Genomic DNA, 17956 nt, shown 5'->3' with positions numbered 1-17956 from the left:
TCCAAGATGCAGCCCACAGTGACCCAATCTAAGCCGTGACAATCTAACCTCCCCACCGCAAACCCAATCACCCCCAACCTACAAAGCCAACCCTGACCAAAACCCAAGTGAGGCACAAAAACACCAAAACCCACCCGGCAGCGTGTTGGATCCCTCGAGCCATCAGTATAAACGTGGACAGCATCACGTCATTCACTCCTAAAATAGCCATTGACAAAGCCCACCAAATCCCCGTCATAGCCACACTTGACCGCCAAATCCGGTTACTTTGTTCAATTTGCGAAGACAACGTTATTAAAAGTGTTAACAGCGAACCAACGCACTACTTTTATACCCCGACACGCACGCACGCACGCACGCACAAGCTCTGCGGAACAAAACTACTACAATGCGGAGTTCAGTTTATCGGGATCATTCATCTTTGTTGATTTTTGTTTGTTTGTTTGTTTGTTTTTAGTATAGTTCGTAAACTTCCCAGCTTCCGCGAATGCAGCATCCGTGGGCCGGGTCGGGGGCTGGAACATCGGACGAACGGATTTGTCACGTGACGGTTTGTTGACGTCTGGGCCGCTTCAACAAGATGGCGGCGCGCTGGAGCAGCGAGAATGTGGTTTTGGAATTTCGAGACGCGCAGGTGCGTTCGTTTGCTTCTTTTCCAGATTGAACAAACTTTCAGCATCATCCATCATGCGGAAGCATCTTTAAAGTGGTTTTTAGTCCTCCTTTTTAAGCGTTTTAGAGCCAGCAAACGCGGCACTCGAAGAAAAAAGTGCACACATTTCGGACGCTAAGTTGAGCGAGAGTCGCTGAGCCACGGAAGGTGTCCAGAATTACGTTTGAAATCAAATTGAATTGTGCAAAGGATGCAAAAGGATGCATGAGCGACAGAGCGCCAAACTTCGATACATTCATGTTACTTGACTGGAAAACGGCCAAACAGAACATTTGTTTATGCCATTACACAGTGATTGTTTTTCGCTTTTCTTTGTCTATTTATCCTTTTCAATGTAATTGTTTCACGTTGCACCATCGACGGGGCAAAAGTCCGAGTTGTTAAGGTAGGAGGGAGAGTCCGAGGTGTGATGAAGGTTGTCGAAATGTGCTGGCCGTCACCATCAGGCAGGCGAAAAAGCTCACACGCAAGAAGAAAACCTTCATTTTGTTTGCACTTCCGTGTGTCTACTCCGAATGGTTTCTCATTTCCGTTTGTCGGCTGGCCTCCCGCCCATTTGTACTTTGAATGTTCCACTTCGGAAGTTCATGGTTGCGCTTTGGCCTCCCCAAGAAGAATCAAGAGGAATTCTGGATGTTGTTGTTGGTGATCCAACGTGGCCGCAGCTCAAGTTGATGTTGTTGTGTTTGTGTCGCCAGGCCACCACCATGTCCGTGGACTGCTTGGGCTCGCACGCCGTGCTTTCTGGGTAAGCCGTAATCCCTCCCTAAGGGCGACCGGAACCACGCAGGGGGACGGGGCCACTACTGGGGGGGGGCAGTGTGTGCTCCCTGACCAGCTTGATGATGACAATGGAGGACGTAACATGTCTGTTTGTATATTTGAATGGTCAAATGCATTCGTATGGAAGATCCACTCCTCAACTACAAACAAATAAGCAGCCATTTTGATTGATTTGATTTGACTGGCGAGGCTGATCGAGCTTTCAAATGGATATCAGTGGCTTCTTGTTGCCCATTTTTGTCCGTGGCGCCGGAACCTGTGAAAAAGCCGATTGCTTTTTGTCAGGCGGCGCTTCCTGTACGTGGTCAACCTGGAGGCGCCGTCGGAGCTGGCCCGGAAGATGTCCCGCCAGAGCAAGTGGGACGTGGGCACGGTCCAGTGGAACCCCCACCGCTCTCAGGCGCACCTTTTTGCCGCATCGGTACCTTTCCCTCTGGACGCCGCACCAATCGCCACCTGACTTCCTGTTGGCCGCTTCCACTCTGTCTGTGTGTGTGTGTGCGCGCGTGTGTGTGTGTGTGTGTGCGCGTGCGTGTGCGCTTTCCAGAGCAACCAGCGCGTGGACTTGTATTCGTGGAAGGACGGCGCAGGAAGCGTCTACACGTCGCTGCAAGGGCACACGCGAGTCATCAGGTGTGAGACGTCTTGTGCTCCGTGCTGTCATGTGACGTCACTTGTCCAATTGCGTCATGTGATGACCAAGGTTCATTTAGTTCACGGAAAAATTCAAAAAAGTATTTTAACAAAATAAAATAAAAACGAAAATGCTTCTTAAAAAAGTCAAACTATTTATAATTATAGCCAAAATGTCCTTTGTTTTAGTCTTTGGTATTTAATTTAATACATGAGCCTTTGGAGATGATTTGAAATGTGATTTGAAGTAGATTTATTTCAATATTAACCCAAATAAAGACATTTGAAGTGATGGTGTTTATTAAATATTGTGCACAAGTAATACACATTAAAATAAATAAATTAATTAATTAATTACAAAAACTTAACTAAATCTAAGCATTTTATACAAAAACAAACAAACACCGACACCCTGAAAACTAATTAAAAGTAAGTACATTTTATAACAAAATGACATAAAAACTAACTTGAATGAAACTATAATAACCCCGGTGATGACATCATCACGTGGCGTCACAGAACATGCGGGATCATGTGAATTGTGTGTCACGTGACGTGGTGGAACTTGAGCACGTCACGTGACGGACGATGCGTCAGTATTTGACGTCACGTGACGGACGATGCGTCAGTATTTGACGTCACGTGACGGACGATGCGTCAGTATTTGACGTCACGTGACGGACGATGCATCAGTATTTGACGTCACGTGACGGACGATGCGTCAGTATTTGACGTCACGTGACGGGCGATGCGTCAGTATTTGACGTCACGTGACGGACGATGCGTCAGTATTTGACGTCACGTGACGAGGCGTGGCTTGCTATTGCCATCTATTTGCTTCATTAAGTAGCAAGTAGCAACTTTAAATCAATGTTGACTTTCTTCTTCTGTTTGAATTCTTCTTAATAAGTCACAGTGTCCCACCACTTGTGAGCTATTTTTAGAACAGAGCTGCAAGCTACTCATGTTGTCCTTGGGGCCAACTCGTACACGCTGGCACCATGATTTTTGTTTGAAAGGGCAGTGCATCAATTAGAAGGCATTTCCATGCCATGCTTACGTAACGGCTCACCCCTCCCCTCTGTGATCACCCAAAAGGAGGGAAAAAAAGTGACTTGGAGGCAATGAACTGAAAAGAGGCGACGGGTTGACTCAACTGTGCAAGCAGCCAATCGTGTCAAAGAGCTCGTTAGTGCTGATTGAAAGTGCAACTTTTTCAAAGCCTGCTTTGACAGTTTTCAAAGCACTAACGGGCCCACGCCTGAACGTGACGTGAAGTTGATGTGTGTGTGTGCGTGTGTGTGTGCGTGCGTGTGTGCGTGTTTTTCCATCACGCGACTCGTAATGAATGTGCGTGCGTGCGTGCATGCGTGCAGCGATCTGGACTGGTCTTGCTTCGAAGCGGAGTTCCTGGTCAGCAGCTCGGTGGACACGTACATGTACATCTGGGACATCAGGTGAGAAGGACGTGCTAACTTCCTTAGCGTTAGCTCACATCAGCTTTTTCTCTCCCTCTCTTCCACAGAGACACGCGCAAACCGGCCGTGGCGCTGTCTGCTGTCGGTGAGTCGGGTTCCATTTGGCAACCAAAACTCAACAAAAATCATTTGGTCAACACACATTTTTCACCGGGCTAAAACTAGACGAGACTAAAACCCTCACTAATAAACAATAACTGGGACAAAATCAATATGCATTTTGGTGGACTGATGAAGACGAGGTTCAAATATTTACTTCACATCATAAAAACTGGACTAAAATCTGTGGACATTTTGGCTCATGAACAAAGACGAGACGAAAAATTATTCGATTTTTGTCAAATCATATCTCTGCTAATTTGTCACTGTGCACTGTCATGTGACCCCCCCCTTTCAAATCTACAGCCAGCTAGCTAGCTAGCTAGCTAGCTAGCTAGCGAGTGCAACATGCACAAACTCGTGGGACAGACAGGAAATGGAGTCCCGTTTTCAAAAAAGAAGTAAAAATGATGACATAACGTAACATGACTCCAACGGCCGTAACGTTGCAAGAATAATGCCGGCTAACGTGCTAGCTCGTAGCATGTAGCCAAAGTAGCCACTTGCGGGTCAACTTGTTTTTCATCCCCAAAAAATGAGAGAACATTTGATGTGAAAAAGTTTGAGATCCAAAATGTTCAACATTATCTGCTAAGTAAAATAAATGATTGTCTTAACTCAAACGTTGACCGTTTTTGTTGACTAAAACTAGTCCAAGAAAATGATGTTTTCGTGGACTAAAAGAAAGACAAAAATGCTCGATTTATAGTTGACTAAATCCAAATGCGATGAAGTTGACTTCATTGGATTCAAACTAACAAGCGTGATTGAAACGTGGCTAAAAGTCAGACCAAATGTTAAAATGTCGGATCCAATTTAGACTATTGGTGAGTTCAAAGAAAAAAACTCAGCGACCATTCCCTTCCAATCAGCTCCTCATGCTAGCGCTAACACATCCTGAGGGACTCTTTTTTTTTTTTTCTTTCTTTTTCACTTGGCCAGCCGGCGCCTCGCAAGTCAAGTGGAACCGCAGGAACCACAACGTGCTGGCGTCCAGTCACGACGGGGACGTGCGCATCTGGGACAGACGGGTGAGGACGCCGTGGGCAGGCTCGACCGTCCGACCGACCGTCCGTCCACATTCAAGTCCGCTTGCGTGCTTGCAGAAACCCAACACGGCGTGCGAGTACGTGGCGGCGCACCTGGCCAAGATCCACGGTCTGGACTGGCACCCGGAGCACGAGTTCATCTTGGCCACCAGCAGCCAGGACAACTCCGTCAGGGTGGGACGCGCGCACGCACACGCACGCACGCGCACGTCGTTGTCACGGGTCATCACACGTTGCGTGCGTCTCTGTGCAGTTTTGGGACTACCGGCAACCCAGGAAGTACTTGAGCATCCTGTCGTGTCAAGTTCCCGTGTGGAAGGCCCGATACACGGTCAGGACGCACGGCAGGCGTGCGCACGTCACCTGTCTGTCTGTCTGTCTGTCTGTCTGTCTGTCTGTCTGTCTGTCTGTCTCTTTGTTGCTTGTGCATGATTTGTGCGTGTGTGCGTATGTGTTAGTGTTCATTTTAGCCGCCATTTTGAAATGTCGTCTCCGTTTTAGTGCACTTTCAATCCCACTTGTTCGTTTTCATCATAGTTAGTCAACCTCATCCGTTTTTTTCTTTCAACTCCAAATGTAGCATTTTGGTCTAAGAAAACATCATTTTTTTGGTCTTGTTGTAGTCAACAAAAACTGTCAACATTTGAATCGCGACATTTTTCCCCCCAGCAGTTGATGTTGAACATTTTGGATCCAAAAGTCTTTCGCAACAAAAGTTCTCTCATGTTTTGATGACAAGCAACTTGACGTGATGACAAGTCAACAAGTGGCTACATGCTACGAGCTAGTAAGTTAGCCAGCATTCGTTAGCGCTGGGATTAGCATTGTTGTTGCAAGCTTGCCTTCGAACCATCGTCGACTTGTTGCTAGCTGCAGATTGGAAAGGGGGCGTGTCACAAACATGACAGATTAGCAGAGTTCAGATTTGACCAAATCTGATCATTTTTGTCTGCTTTTTCTTCACGAACTCAAACGTCCATCGATTTGAGTCCATTTTTTCGTCTTCATGAGACGACGTCGACGCGTACTGATTTTTGTGAATGAGGTTTTTTTCCCGGCGAAAACCGTGCCGACAAACGTGCTTTTGTTGACGAAGCGTGTGTGAGTTCCAAATGTGTGTGCGTGCGCGCGAGTTCGAACGGCGCCTGACGTGCGCGTTTGCCGCCAGCCCTTCGTCAACGGTCTGGTGACGGTGATGGTCCCGCAGCTGCGGCGCGAGAACAGCCTGCTGCTGTGGTCCACGCTGGACCTCAACAGTCCGGTGCACGCCTTCGTGGGCCACGACGACGTCGTGCTGGAGTTCCAGTGGCGGCCGCAGAAGGAAGGTCAGGGGTCGCGCACGCACACACTTGCTTCCAGCAGTTTCGGCGCAATTTGCCGATGGAAGGACCGACGGACGGACAAAATTGTTTTTGTGCGGCAGGTTGCAAAGACTTCCAGCTGGTCACGTGGTCCAGAGATCAGACGTTGAGGATCTGGAGGGTGGACCCGCAACTCCAGAAGGTCGTTCTAACCCACGCCACGCCTCGCCTCGCCTCGCCTCGCCACGCCTCGCCTCGCCACGCCTCGCCACGCCTCGCCTCGCCTCGCCTCGCCTCGCCTCTTCTCACGCCTGCTCGTTGCCGTTGTTTGTTTGCAGCTGTGCGCCAGCGACCTGCAGGCGGACGAGCTGATGGACGGGATGTCCGCCATCATGGAGGCGGACAAGTCGCCGGCGTCGGCCGATTCTGAAGGAGCGTCTGCCAGAATTGGGCTCGGGCACCATCTGCACGGTGGGCGTCGTCTTTCAAGCGTGTCTCTGGCATGTGGACGGACGGCAGCGGGAAGATCCATTCTCACTTTTTGGAATTCTCTGAAGGATGAGGATGATGATGAGGATGATGATGATGATGAGGATGATGATGATGATGAGGATGATGATGATGCTCCTCATTGCTTCCTCTTGGGGAGGAAGAAAAAAATTGGGCTCAATTTGGCGAGCGAACTTGTGGCGTCATCTGACACCATATACAACACTTTGCGAAAGTGTTAGCCCCCTTTGGCCACATTTTCGGGCTTCAAACATAAGATAAGATAAGATCGGCTGTTGAGCTCGATGACGGACGGCTGCTGATAAACGAAGCGCGTAGAAACGCGTCTGCTCTCGGGGTTCTGCCGAAAGAATGTTGGGGAGCAAACGGCGCCGCGCCGGGCAGGTCCGTCCGGGATCAGAAGCAGGATTAGGATTTCCAGACATTTCACAAGTTTGAGACTTTTGCCGGAGCTCCACAAAGAGGCGGGCCTTTGTTTTCGAGAAAGTTGAAAATAGAACATTTGGTTCCACTTTGGTGTGGATTGTTCACCAAAAAAGCTTCTTTTTTTTGTGGCCAAAGGTGAAAAAGTTGAAGGGGGGGCTAATACTTTTGCAAGGCACCGTATATTTTGAGTGTTTTATCTTTCAATGGCGAGTCGTTACATGGTGGGAACGCTTCCCAGACCGGCCAAAGCAAACGGCCCTTGTGGCGTCTGAAGATGATGACGAGCGCAAACGCCACGGCGGCCATGATGGCGTTTCCGTAAAAAACAAACGGGACGACGTCGACCGGTCCAAGGCGACAAAACGCTTTGCCGCTTTTTGTTCTCTCAGCCAATGAGAAGTGAGAAAGGATCAGACGCCTTGCCCGCGTTCTTTGTCTCCGTCCAGTCGTCCGTCCGCGGCGCCTCGGGTCACGCTTCTGCTCCGCCCCCAGATCAAGATGGCGTCTCGACTGCGGGCGGCGGGCAGGACACTCCGGCGGCCTCGTCCGGTCTGGCTCAGACGCTGCAGCAAGAATTTTCTCTGGTCAACCTGCAGATCAGGAACGTCAACGTGGAGGTGAGACGAGCGGCGGGCGGCGAGCGGCGGGCGGCGAGCGGCGGGCGGCGGGCGCCGTCTTTGCTGGTCCTGACGCTGGATTTGTCCACGTTGTCCAGATGGACGCCGTCAACTGCAGCTGCGTGGTGTCGGCTCACTTTGGGACTCATCAGGTCCGCCTGCTGATGAAGTTCCCGGGTCAATACCCCAACAACAGCGCCCCCACTTTTCAGTTCATCTCGCCGACCAGCATCTCTGCCGCCATGAAGACCAAAATCCACAAAGTAGCAAGCGCCGCCAGCGCCGCCGCATCCCCGCCGCCGCCGCGTCCTCACGTGTGTCTCATCTTTCAGATCCTGACAGACGTGTCCCTGCAGAAGGTGAAACGGAACCAGAACTGTCTGGAACCTTGCGTCCGCAAGCTGGTGTCGTGTCTGGAGTCGCACGTGGTGAGAAGATGCTAATGAGCTGCCATGCTAACAAAAAGCGCTAACTGCAAGACGTCTGTGGTCGTGACAGGAGGACAGCCTGTCCTCGGGACCTTTTGTGCTGTCCAATCCCGTGGCCCCGACGCTGCAGGCCTTCCCGCGGGTCACCAACACGTACGGATCCTACCAGGTGAGACGCTCGGACGGGCTTTCTTGCGAGCGGCAACAAACTGCTCCAAGATATGCAAATGGCATGCAAACGACATGCAAACGACATGCAAACGACATGCAAATGAGCCTCGTGCACCACACGCATGTTTGCAGGACGCCAACATTCCCTTCCCGCGCACGTCCGGGGCTCGCTTCTGCGGCACCGGCTGTCTGGTCTACTTCACACGACCCATCAGCATGCACCGCGTGGCCCCGCCCACCGAGCCCACGCCCAGGTAGGGCGCCGGTGCCTGCGTGCGTGCGTTTGAAGGCGTGTTGAAGATGTTGGTGTGCGGCAGGTCGCTGTCGGCGCTGTCGGCGTATCACAGCGGCGTCTTGACGCCCATGAAGATTCGCTCCGAGTCTCAGAACACGCTCAGACTTTACAGCGGCAGCCCCACGCGGGCCGACAAAGACGCCGTGTCCATCTCCTCCTTCTACTACAAAGAACGGGTGACACGCACGCAAATTCAACACACGTGACACACACACAACGGTTGTCTGTTGTCGTTTGCGTTGTGAGCGTGTGCGTGTCCTTCCCGCAGAAATCGCGGCGCTTCAAGAGCAAGCGCGACGGCGCCGACTGCGGCGGCCGCTCCATCAAGCTGGCGGGGAAAGTCATCATCCAGGAAATCTCCTGCCTGCTTCCCGTCCACAAAGTTCTGGGCGAGAATTACATGTGAGTGGGCGGAGCCTCAACGCAAGTGTCGCAAGTGTAGCATTTTCTCCAATTTGGCATCGGCCGTTTTGAAGAATCATACGGCCAATGATAGATCCATTTTAAAAAAGAAAACTAGAAAAACTTTATTGACTGTAGGAAACAAACGGGACGGATGGAACCCGCCTGGCAGCCATTTTACAAAAGTGTCTCGATAGCGAAACGGAGCCAAATGATCAACGATTCATTCCAAGCCAGCGTGCGCGAGAATCAAACATGGTGGACGAGCCCCAGCGTGCCGGAAGCCGCGTTCCGGACGAACCAACGTTTGCTGGCGGCGAAAAATGATCCTCACGACAATATATTTTCAGACTAAAATGAAAGCCAAAGTCCAAATCGAAGCCATTGATTGAGACGCTAACTCGAATGGAGCGACAATTTCCTCAACGGCTGAAAAAAGTGACGGAAATTCACGCAATCCAATCAGAAGGAATGAAAGGGCAAAAGAAATGCTTGATTTCCTCTCTGGTGCCAGGATGTGATTTTCATTTATTGTTTGCTCATCTGTAGCCGCAACTTAGTCATCAAATTGACCAATTGAGAGTTTCTCGCGCTCCCTCCGGCACTTTCAAATCAATCAAAATTGGATCTGTAAATTCCAGTGTTTGTTTCTTATTGACGTGCTAAAATGCGGCTACAGATTAGCAAAAGCAAAACAATGCATTTGTCTTATTTTGGTACCCTGGCACCAGAGGGGGGGGGAAGGGGGGGCTGGGGGGTTGCGGGGGGTTCGACTTTAGTGGTCACTGCACTTTTTTGCATTCAATGCGTTGCTGTAAGAACCTCAAGCAATGAGACAGTTTAAAAAAAAGACTTTTTATGTGTCATGCACTTTTCTGGATAAAAGTTGAAATGCACGCCGAAGGAAAGACCAAATTGTCCATTTTGTCTCTTTGTGATGACTAAAAGTTGAATGAATTTGAGTCAAGAGACTAAAATGTCTTTTCAAAATGTCCGTCTGTCGCAAGCAGCCTGAACATGCGCGACACCAAGGACACGTGTCAGAAGAACGCCGCCGCCGCGCTGGCCGCCGGACGCCGCGACGTGGCCAAGGTACGTGATTGGCCCTGGCCCGGCCACGCCCACATCAACGCGCACCTCAATGTGTGCCTTCAGGTCTGGGCCCTGGCCTCGGCGGCCACCGGCCGGGACCTCGGCCCCGACTCGGACCCGGACGCCGACGCGCCCTGGGCCAGCCATCCCTTTGGACGCCACCTGCTGGAGACGCTGTGAGTTGGCCACGCGAACCGACTGACGGCCGTGTCGTGTTGCCAACGTGTGCGTGCGTGTGCGTGTGCGTGTGTGTGCGTGACCGCCAGCGTGGAGCACTACAGTCACATGAGCGACGTGCAGACGCTGGCCATGCTGTGCAGCGTCTTCAGCGACTCGGACGGCGAGCACGACCTGCCGCACGCCGCGCCGCAGTCCCGCCAAGCCGCGCTGCAGCAGCACGCGCGCTACGTGAGTATGGACACGCCCCCTTCATTTGCATACCCGCACCAGTGCTGCCGCATGGCCATGTCAGCAGGTAGCAGATGGTCGGCGCTAAAATAATACAAATGGCCGAAATGCGATCCGGCTCGAACACGCCGTCGCTAAATTGTACTTGATGCTAATGTTGGCAACGATGTCACGTGGGCGGTCGCAAAAGCGCTGATACTGATCGTCGCCGGTAATGAGCTCTTCATTTTTTGGACGGAATGTCCAAGCGGGGCGCAATATGATTGGCTGCTGGCAGAGTTGAGTCAAGCAGCCGCCGCGTTCCACTTTTTGTTGTTGTCGTCGCTTCTTCTCTCGCGCAGCTCGGACGCACGCCTTTGTGTTCTCACTAATCTGCATTGTCATACACAAAAAAAAAAAAGGTGCCACAGGGTACTAGTTAGACTCAAGGACAATATGAGTAGCTGACCACTTACTAAAACAAAATAAAAAGAGAAGAAGAATGTTACCAGCCAATATTCTACATTTAGTTCCAAAATTAAGTAGCTGATGTTCAACGGGAAAAAAAGTTCACTTGATACTTTTTCATATTTGAATATTTTTCTTAAGTTTGAACTTGAGGTTAGCATAGCGTCCGCATGGAATGCGGCCCATGCCGACCGAAGTGGACGTCGCGTCGCGTCACATGCTTTGTTGTCATCGGCACCAATGACGTGCTCACGTGAGCCAAATGCAGAAAGGTCAGGCAGAGGTCACATTTGGGAACGTAAGCAGCTGGCACAGGAAGTGACGTCACGCTGCGTTTGTTCAGTCCGGCCCCAGTGAGTCGGCGGTGGCGTTGGGGTGTCGGGACCCCTCGGAACAGGCCAACGCCGGCGCCCGCAGCGAGTCCCCCGAAGACGGTCGCCACGGCAACCGAGCAGCCGAGCCACGGGAACCGGAGCGCGAGCGGCACAACTTGAACAAAAGGTGAGACCCCAAAACAAAAAACAGAGCAGGCGCCCCGCCCCCCTTGATGATGTCACTTCCTGTCGCCCGCAGACTTTTGGACCCCACCAACATGGCGCAGTTTGACGACTTCAAGAAATGTTATGCGGAAATTCTCTATCGCTGGGACCTTCGAGACAAGCGGGCCGACGTGCTCAAGTTTGCTTCCTGTCCGCCCGAGCCGCATCAAGGCGTCGGTACGAACCCGCGCTCGCTTCCTCTCCGTTACGTCCTCGCTGTCATCGCTTACTCGCTCACAGTCTTGCTCGTGTCCTCTTTCACGTCCGGACTGACTTCCTGTGTGACGTTTGAGACAACTTTTTGTGTGACTTTTGTGCTAACTTCCTGTGTGACGTTTGTGCCTACTTCCTGTGTGACGTTTGTGCCTACTTCCTGTGTGACGTTTGTGCCTACTTCCTGTGTGACGTTTGTGCCTACTTTTTGTGTGACGTTTGTGCCTACTTTTTGTGTGACTTTTGTGCCTACTTTTTGTGTGACGTTTGTGCTAACTTCCTGTGTGACGTTTGTGCTAACTTCCTGTTTGACGTTTGTTCCTACTTCCTGTGTGACGTTTGTTCCTACTTCCTGTGTGACGTTTGTTCCTACTTCCTGTGTGATGTTTGTGCTAACTTCCTGTGTGACGTTTGTGCTAACTTCCTGTGTGACGTTTGTGCCTACTTCCTGTTTGAGGTCCACGCTCCGCTAACTGTGTTTGCGCCGCATTGTGCTTCCAGAGTTGTGCGTGTTGTGCTGCCACTGCGGCAGTCCGAGTCGCGGCACTCAGTGCGCGGCGTGCAAGCGTCTGAGCTTCCAGTGCGTGGTGTGTCACGTGGCCGTGCGAGGCTCCTCCCACTTCTGCCTCAGCTGCGGCCACGGCGGCCACACGGGTCACATGATGGACTGGTTCCGGAAGCAGGACCAGTGCCCGGCCGGGTGCGGCTGTCGTTGTCTGCAGCAGAGCAACTTCTGAGGGCGGGCGCGGCCAGCAACGCTAGCTAGCTAGCGCCGCCGCATCCGTCACGTGATCAGCGGACTGGACGGATGCCCGTCACATGGCCTGTGACAGCAAACGCCAAACTCGCTTTGTAGATTTGATGAAGAATAGTTGAGTTTATTTTCTGGCAAATATTCAATTAATATTTGTATTAATATTCGTTCAAGTTTGTGAAAAAGAGATCCTAATAAGACGCAAGTTTTCACATTAAAACATTTCAACTTGGCACAAACAATGTGATACTGAGCTTTCTTTTCATTTTTCTTTTCTGATGTGCTGCGTTTTCATTCCTGATTTCCCACCAAGAAAGTTCAATATTTTGTCATCACAATGACAAATTTCACGTTTCCTTTTTTTCTGGCGTGGTAACAAAATGCTTGCGAAACTCAAAGTCACTGAAACTGTTTTTTCCCGCTTTAGTTTTGTCTGTTGTCTATTTTGTTTCTTTTATTTATTTATTTTTTTTTTGGGGGGGGGGGGGGGCGTGCTGCTTTTTGCTGTGCTCGGGGATGTCGCTGTTATTCTGAAGTCACGATGACGGAAGTGACGACGATGACGCTTCCGAGCCCAGGCCGACTTTTGATTAAAGCTGAATGTTTTGACGCTTAAAACCCCGCAAGATGCGCCGGACTTGGATGCGTTCGCCGGCGGCCGAAGCGAGAGTTTTGGAGCGGCGGCGACGAGAAGCCAAAATGCAGCGCTGACAGCAACTTCAACCCTTTTGTTTTGTTTTTTCCTCCCCTTCTTCTTCTTCTTCTTCTGCTTTTTCCTGCCGTCTGGACGCTGATTGGTTCGTCAAATGTCCACTCGCCGTGTGTCGACTCTTGTCTTTTGTTGTAATGTTCTGCACAATCGCAACACTTTTGCACGCTCTGACGCGGTCGCAAGTTGCAAGTTGGAAGCACGCGCGATCCCTTCGCGCTCTCGCAGTCTTAAATATACACAAAATAGGTCCACTTTGATTGGCTTAGCAGCCGCGGCTAGCGGGCGTTAGCATCCCGGCACAGCATTGGAGCGACGAGCGTCGCCTTCGTCCAAATGCCGACACCAAGCAAACGTCAAATTGGTCCACGTGAAGCGTCTTCGGGCTGCCGACGGCTCCTATTCTGCTGCACGCGCGCACTTTGAGGGAGTTCGTCTTGACGGCTAATAGTGCTAACACAAAGTCGGCTGCCGCGTTCGAATCCCTCAAAAAAGTGCCACGTTCATGCAAACGTCGGCGCAAAATATCGAAATGGTCCTCTTGAAATGTTTGTCTTTTGATTGGCTTGACTTGCCTCGGGAGGAAGTCCAACTCTGCCTGTCAGTCGGTCACTCCAAACGTGCGCAGTGGAGGAAGTGTCGTCCCAAGTCACTCAGTGCTCCACAAGGTGGATTTGGAGTGTGGCAACTTTCCAAGTCAAAGGTCACTCATTTGCGAGGCAGCCTGAAAGGCTTCATGTTGCAAAGCAGCCAAATTCTGCAGCCCCCTCAAAGCGGTCATCGCATTATTTGGGATTTTGCAGCTATCACGAAGCTTTTGGCTGCCTTTGCCTTCGACTGGAGAGAAAAAGCGCAATCAAGTTGCTTCATGTTCCAAAACCAGCAAAATTCTCATGTGTGAAAATATCACATCATAACGATGGCACCGATTTCTGGCATTTTGTTGTCGCTTCATGAGGACAACGTTTCAAATCCAAAACATTGAGCCGATTGTTGTGAGATGACGATTGCTCGCAGTTTGCTGACATGAAGTCACGTCAAGCTTTTTGTCTTGAATGAATTTTGATGGGCAAGAAAAAGCTTCATGGCCATCAAATCCCCAATTCTGTGGCAATCGCTTCCATCTTTTCAGAGGTTCGAGTGGACAAAAGTGTGGATTTTGGTGGCAATGACTCGTCGCCGTTTTCTAACAGGAAAGCCTTTTTTTACATGAAGCCTTTTAGACGATATAAAAAAAAAAAAGGTCACGCTAATAAAGTCACGCAAAGGGCATTTCCCAAAAAGCGGAATTGCCAAAGAGGAAAAGTGTTAGTGATACAAACGTCAAATGCCGTTTCAGCATTTTTCTTGTTTTTGGGTAAGGGAAACGTCTTCCCAAGGATCGATTAACGATGGAAACGGCGAATGTGTTTCAGGAAACCCAAGTGGAAGCTTGCAAGCGTCCGCTATGAAGAAGAGAAGTTTGTCTCTTCAGCTGGTGAAAAGGTACGAGGATCCGGAGGCGGCCTCAATCGTGTTGTGATTTCGTTGCAGCCCAAAAGGGAACGCGTCCGGCGGGCGTAGCCGCACGAGGCCGCACGAGGCCGCACGAGGCCGCACGAGGCCGCACGAGGCCGCACGAGGCCGCACGAGGCCGCACGAGGCCGCACGAGGCCGCACGAGGCCGCACGAGGCCGCACGAGGCCGCACGAGGCCGCACGAGGCCGCACGAGGCCGCACGAGGCCGCACGAGGCCGCACGAGGCCGCACCTCTTTGTTTGGCTGGCGCCGGGCTCGAGGTCCGGCCAAAGATGAACGTTGCCGTTGGCAAATGTGACGACAGGATGCTGAACTACAGGAACCCGGACCACCACGAGGAGCTGCAGATCCAGGCGGCGGTGGCGGCCAGCGACGTGTACACGGTGCGCCGCATGCTGGAGCGCGGCTACTCGCCCAAGACCCGCGACGCCAACGGATGGACGCTGCTGCACTTCTCGGCCGCCAAGGGCAAGGAGCGCTGCGTGCGCGTCTTCCTGGAGCACGGAGGTCAGCGGCGCCGACACGTTTCCTTTTTGTTGCGCTGTTTGCGTTCCGCCGCCGCATATTAAGGACACATGTTGATGTCTTTATTTATTTTGTTGAGAGAGAGAAAACGCGCAAGAAATACACGTAGCTAGCGTACGACTTGGACGTTTATGCTAATGAAGACTTTTCGAAGAAGAAGCATTTCGTGTTAACACTTTGAAGCCTCGGCTTGGTTTTTTCCAAGTTGAATTGTGGAATCTGCTGCTCTCCGTCATTCACTCGCAAAGTACGCTAGCTTCTGCTCATTGGTTAGCGTGTGGTAGTCAGCTGATCAGGAAGTGATGTCGCGTACGATGAGTAAAGTTGTCACCAAAAGACAGCAACATTTTGGCTAAGGTTGCGTTAGCTTGCGCGCGTCCAGCCGGCGGTTGGCTAACGGCGTGTGGGCCTTCCTTCAGCGGACCCCACGGTGAAGGACTTCATCGGGGGCTTCACGGCGCTGCACTACGCCGCCATGCACGGGCGCGCCCGCATCGCCCGCCTGATGCTGGAGTCGGACTTCTGCGGCGACATCATCGACGCCAAGAGCTACGACGGCTGGACGCCGCTGCACGTGGCGGCCCACTACGGCCGCGACTCCTTTGTGCGGCTGCTGCTGGAGTTCGGCGCCCGCGTGGACCCGCTGAGCGACAAGGGCACCACGCCGCTGCAGCTGGCCATCATCCGCGAGCGCTCCAGCTGCGTGCGCATCCTGCTGGACCGCGGCGCCAACATCGACATCCAGAACGGCTTCCTGTTGCGCTACGCCGTCAGCAAGGGCAACCACCCGTACTGCCGCATGTTCCTGCAGCGCGGCGCCGACACCAACCTGGGCCGGCTGGAGGACGGCCAGACGCCGCTGCATCTGTCGGCGCTGCGCGACGACGTGCTGTGCGCGCAGATGCTCTACGCTTACGGCGCCGACACCAACGCCCGCAACTACGAGGGCCAGACGCCCGCCGCCGTCTCCGTGGGCATGTCGGCCCACAGCCGGCCCTGCCTGGACTTCCTGCAGGACGTCACCAGTGAGTTGAAAAAAAAAAAGCCCACGTTGAGAATAGGAATCGTGATCGGCGGTCCTCCGCGTACAGAAAAATCACACGATGCCGGAACTGCTTTCAAACTTTTATTAAGCCGCAAATCAGTCCATCAAGCAAATGCATGTCGTTAATCAATTAGTGGCTTTTGTTTGTTTGTTTTTAAATTGGCACCGGAACAAAAGCAGCTTTGTAAACGGCAAATAGTTTTGGATTTGGAAGGATTTGGAGATGTTTACGCTAGACTTGAAATCAACTGAAAAAGTAGCGGCCGGCCGTGCAAACCTGCTTTGAGAATGATGACATCATCCAAATATGTCAGCATTGACCGCGAAGCGACTTGCGCTGATTTTCAGAAGGAGCGTTACAATCGGAGCGGCGCTGAATTGCCGGCGCCTTACGCTAGCTTAGGCGCGGCGCCCGCCGGCTTCCCCGCACGCCGGCGACCTACGTGACGTGTGCCGATGTTGTGGTTTGTCCTCAGAACGTCCGCGCAGTCTTCAGGACGTGTGCCGCATCAAGATCCGCCAGCGCATCGGCCTGCAGAGTTTGGCGCTCCTGGACGACCTTCCCATCGCCAAGGTCATGAAGGACTATCTCAAACACAAGTTTTAACGCCGCAAGCACACGCCGGGACCACAAGAAGAAGAAGAAGAAGAAGAAGAAGAAAAGTCCTATGCAATGACTCTGATCTTCCAGAACTTTGTCCCGCTCGTCTCCCGTCTTCCTGTCGAGTGGCGCAAAGTCGCCGCTCGCCGTCCCGTGTGCCGTCACAATGTAAATATGCCGCAGATATTTTTCTACTTTTATTTAAACTCGGAGCGTGCGTGCGTGCGTGCCTGCGTGTGAGATGACAAAAGTGAAATGCCACAGCAGTCCTTTTATTTTGTTGACTTGTGCTGACATCCCATAATGCTCCCCTCCCGCGCTGTCGGTCACCGTGACAACAAGAGACCACGCGCGTGTGATGACAAACTTTCTTCCCAATCAAAAGTTTGACTTTGTCAACGTTGAAAACAGACGTGCATTAACTTCCTCGGACATCCCAGAATAGTCACCTGCCTCTGGTCGTCACCGTGACAACATGAGACAAACATCCGTGTGCAAAATGGCAACAAAACTCTTTGAATGAGTTCAGATTGAAAATGTTGACTTGCTTTCCGCATCCCACAATCGTTGCCTCACTCTGTCTTGGTCGCCATGACAACAAGAGTCGTGTGCGCGTGCGTGCGCGCGTGCGGGGTGATGAACGTCAATTCCTCCCTTTTATTTTGTTAACATTAAAACATTACTCGCGCGCACACGCGTGAATTTCTCACTTTCACAATAAAACGTCACAGTTGGAGATTTTATTTATTTATTTTGTTAACCATGATAGTGTTTAATTCTCTGAGCTTTTGACGGCCGCAAAAAGTCGTCCGGCTCTGTCGTCATGACGTGATTTTTTTAAATTATTTTTTTAAAGCGGTTTTGTTGAGGCGCTGAAGTGACTGCAGTGTCACTCTGCTGCCTCAAGGGGCGACCTGGCATAAATGCAGTATACACCATTCAGAAAGTTTTTATTTTTAAACATTCAGCAAGTTCATTTGAGTTCATGTGCTTCTGGACATAGAAAACATTTTTTGACATCAATTTGTCTTCAAGGGCAAGCGAGCGACTTCCTGGATGTACGCAACGTTTGTATGTGCGCGCGAATCAATAAAGTTATCACGTCTCTGTTTTTGTTAAGCTGTGATTGTTTTGTGATGTCTTTAATGTTGCGAAGGAAATAAAGTTAATTTTGTCAAATCGGCTCCAGAAAATCAAAAGCCTGCCACAGTTTGGCTGCCGGCTGTGTCTGTTTTTTATT

At 51.3% G+C, this 17956-nt stretch overlaps 2 protein-coding genes across 9 annotated transcripts; both read left to right on the top strand.

Moving 5' to 3' along the window:
• Positions 1-502: 502 nt before the first annotated feature.
• wdr59 (WD repeat domain 59) lies at positions 503-12560 on the top strand. 4 transcript variants are annotated; one of them, XM_077563209.1, is made up of 25 exons: positions 503-634; positions 1372-1421; positions 1742-1877; positions 2004-2089; positions 3466-3546; positions 3615-3652; positions 4609-4697; positions 4773-4889; positions 4969-5046; positions 5884-6040; positions 6139-6218; positions 6355-6487; positions 7445-7569; positions 7668-7832; positions 7902-7997; positions 8068-8166; positions 8301-8422; positions 8486-8639; positions 8732-8865; positions 9873-9957; positions 10021-10133; positions 10224-10365; positions 11156-11313; positions 11386-11528; positions 12066-12560. In XM_077563209.1, the coding sequence occupies exons 1-25, from the start codon at positions 581-583 to the stop codon at positions 12299-12301; spliced, it is 2871 nt and encodes a 956-aa protein (XP_077419335.1). In that variant the 5' UTR covers positions 503-580; the 3' UTR covers positions 12302-12560. The 4 variants fall into 4 exon arrangements, with proteins under 4 accessions (XP_077419335.1, XP_077419336.1, XP_077419337.1 ...); XM_077563210.1 differs by having other exon boundaries at positions 504-634; positions 9876-9957; XM_077563211.1 differs by lacking the exon at positions 3615-3652 and having other exon boundaries at positions 518-634.
• A 288-nt stretch (positions 12561-12848) lies between these two features.
• On the top strand, positions 12849-17835 carry asb7 (ankyrin repeat and SOCS box containing 7). 5 transcript variants are annotated; one of them, XM_077563219.1, is made up of 5 exons: positions 12849-13115; positions 14443-14512; positions 14865-15052; positions 15490-16095; positions 16592-17835. In XM_077563219.1, the coding sequence occupies exons 2-5, from the start codon at positions 14475-14477 to the stop codon at positions 16720-16722; spliced, it is 963 nt and encodes a 320-aa protein (XP_077419345.1). In that variant the 5' UTR covers positions 12849-13115; positions 14443-14474; the 3' UTR covers positions 16723-17835. The 5 variants fall into 5 exon arrangements, with proteins under 5 accessions (XP_077419345.1, XP_077419343.1, XP_077419342.1 ...); XM_077563217.1 differs by having other exon boundaries at positions 14850-15052; XM_077563216.1 differs by having other exon boundaries at positions 12849-14512.
• The last annotated feature ends 121 nt before the right edge of the window (positions 17836-17956 follow it).

This window comes from Vanacampus margaritifer, chromosome 4 (genome assembly GCF_051991255.1).
Source record: "Vanacampus margaritifer isolate UIUO_Vmar chromosome 4, RoL_Vmar_1.0, whole genome shotgun sequence".
Taxonomy (NCBI): domain Eukaryota; kingdom Metazoa; phylum Chordata; class Actinopteri; order Syngnathiformes; family Syngnathidae; genus Vanacampus; species Vanacampus margaritifer.
The sequence above is the reverse complement of the archived record's forward strand: the minus strand, read 5'-3'. Positions and strand labels throughout refer to the sequence as shown.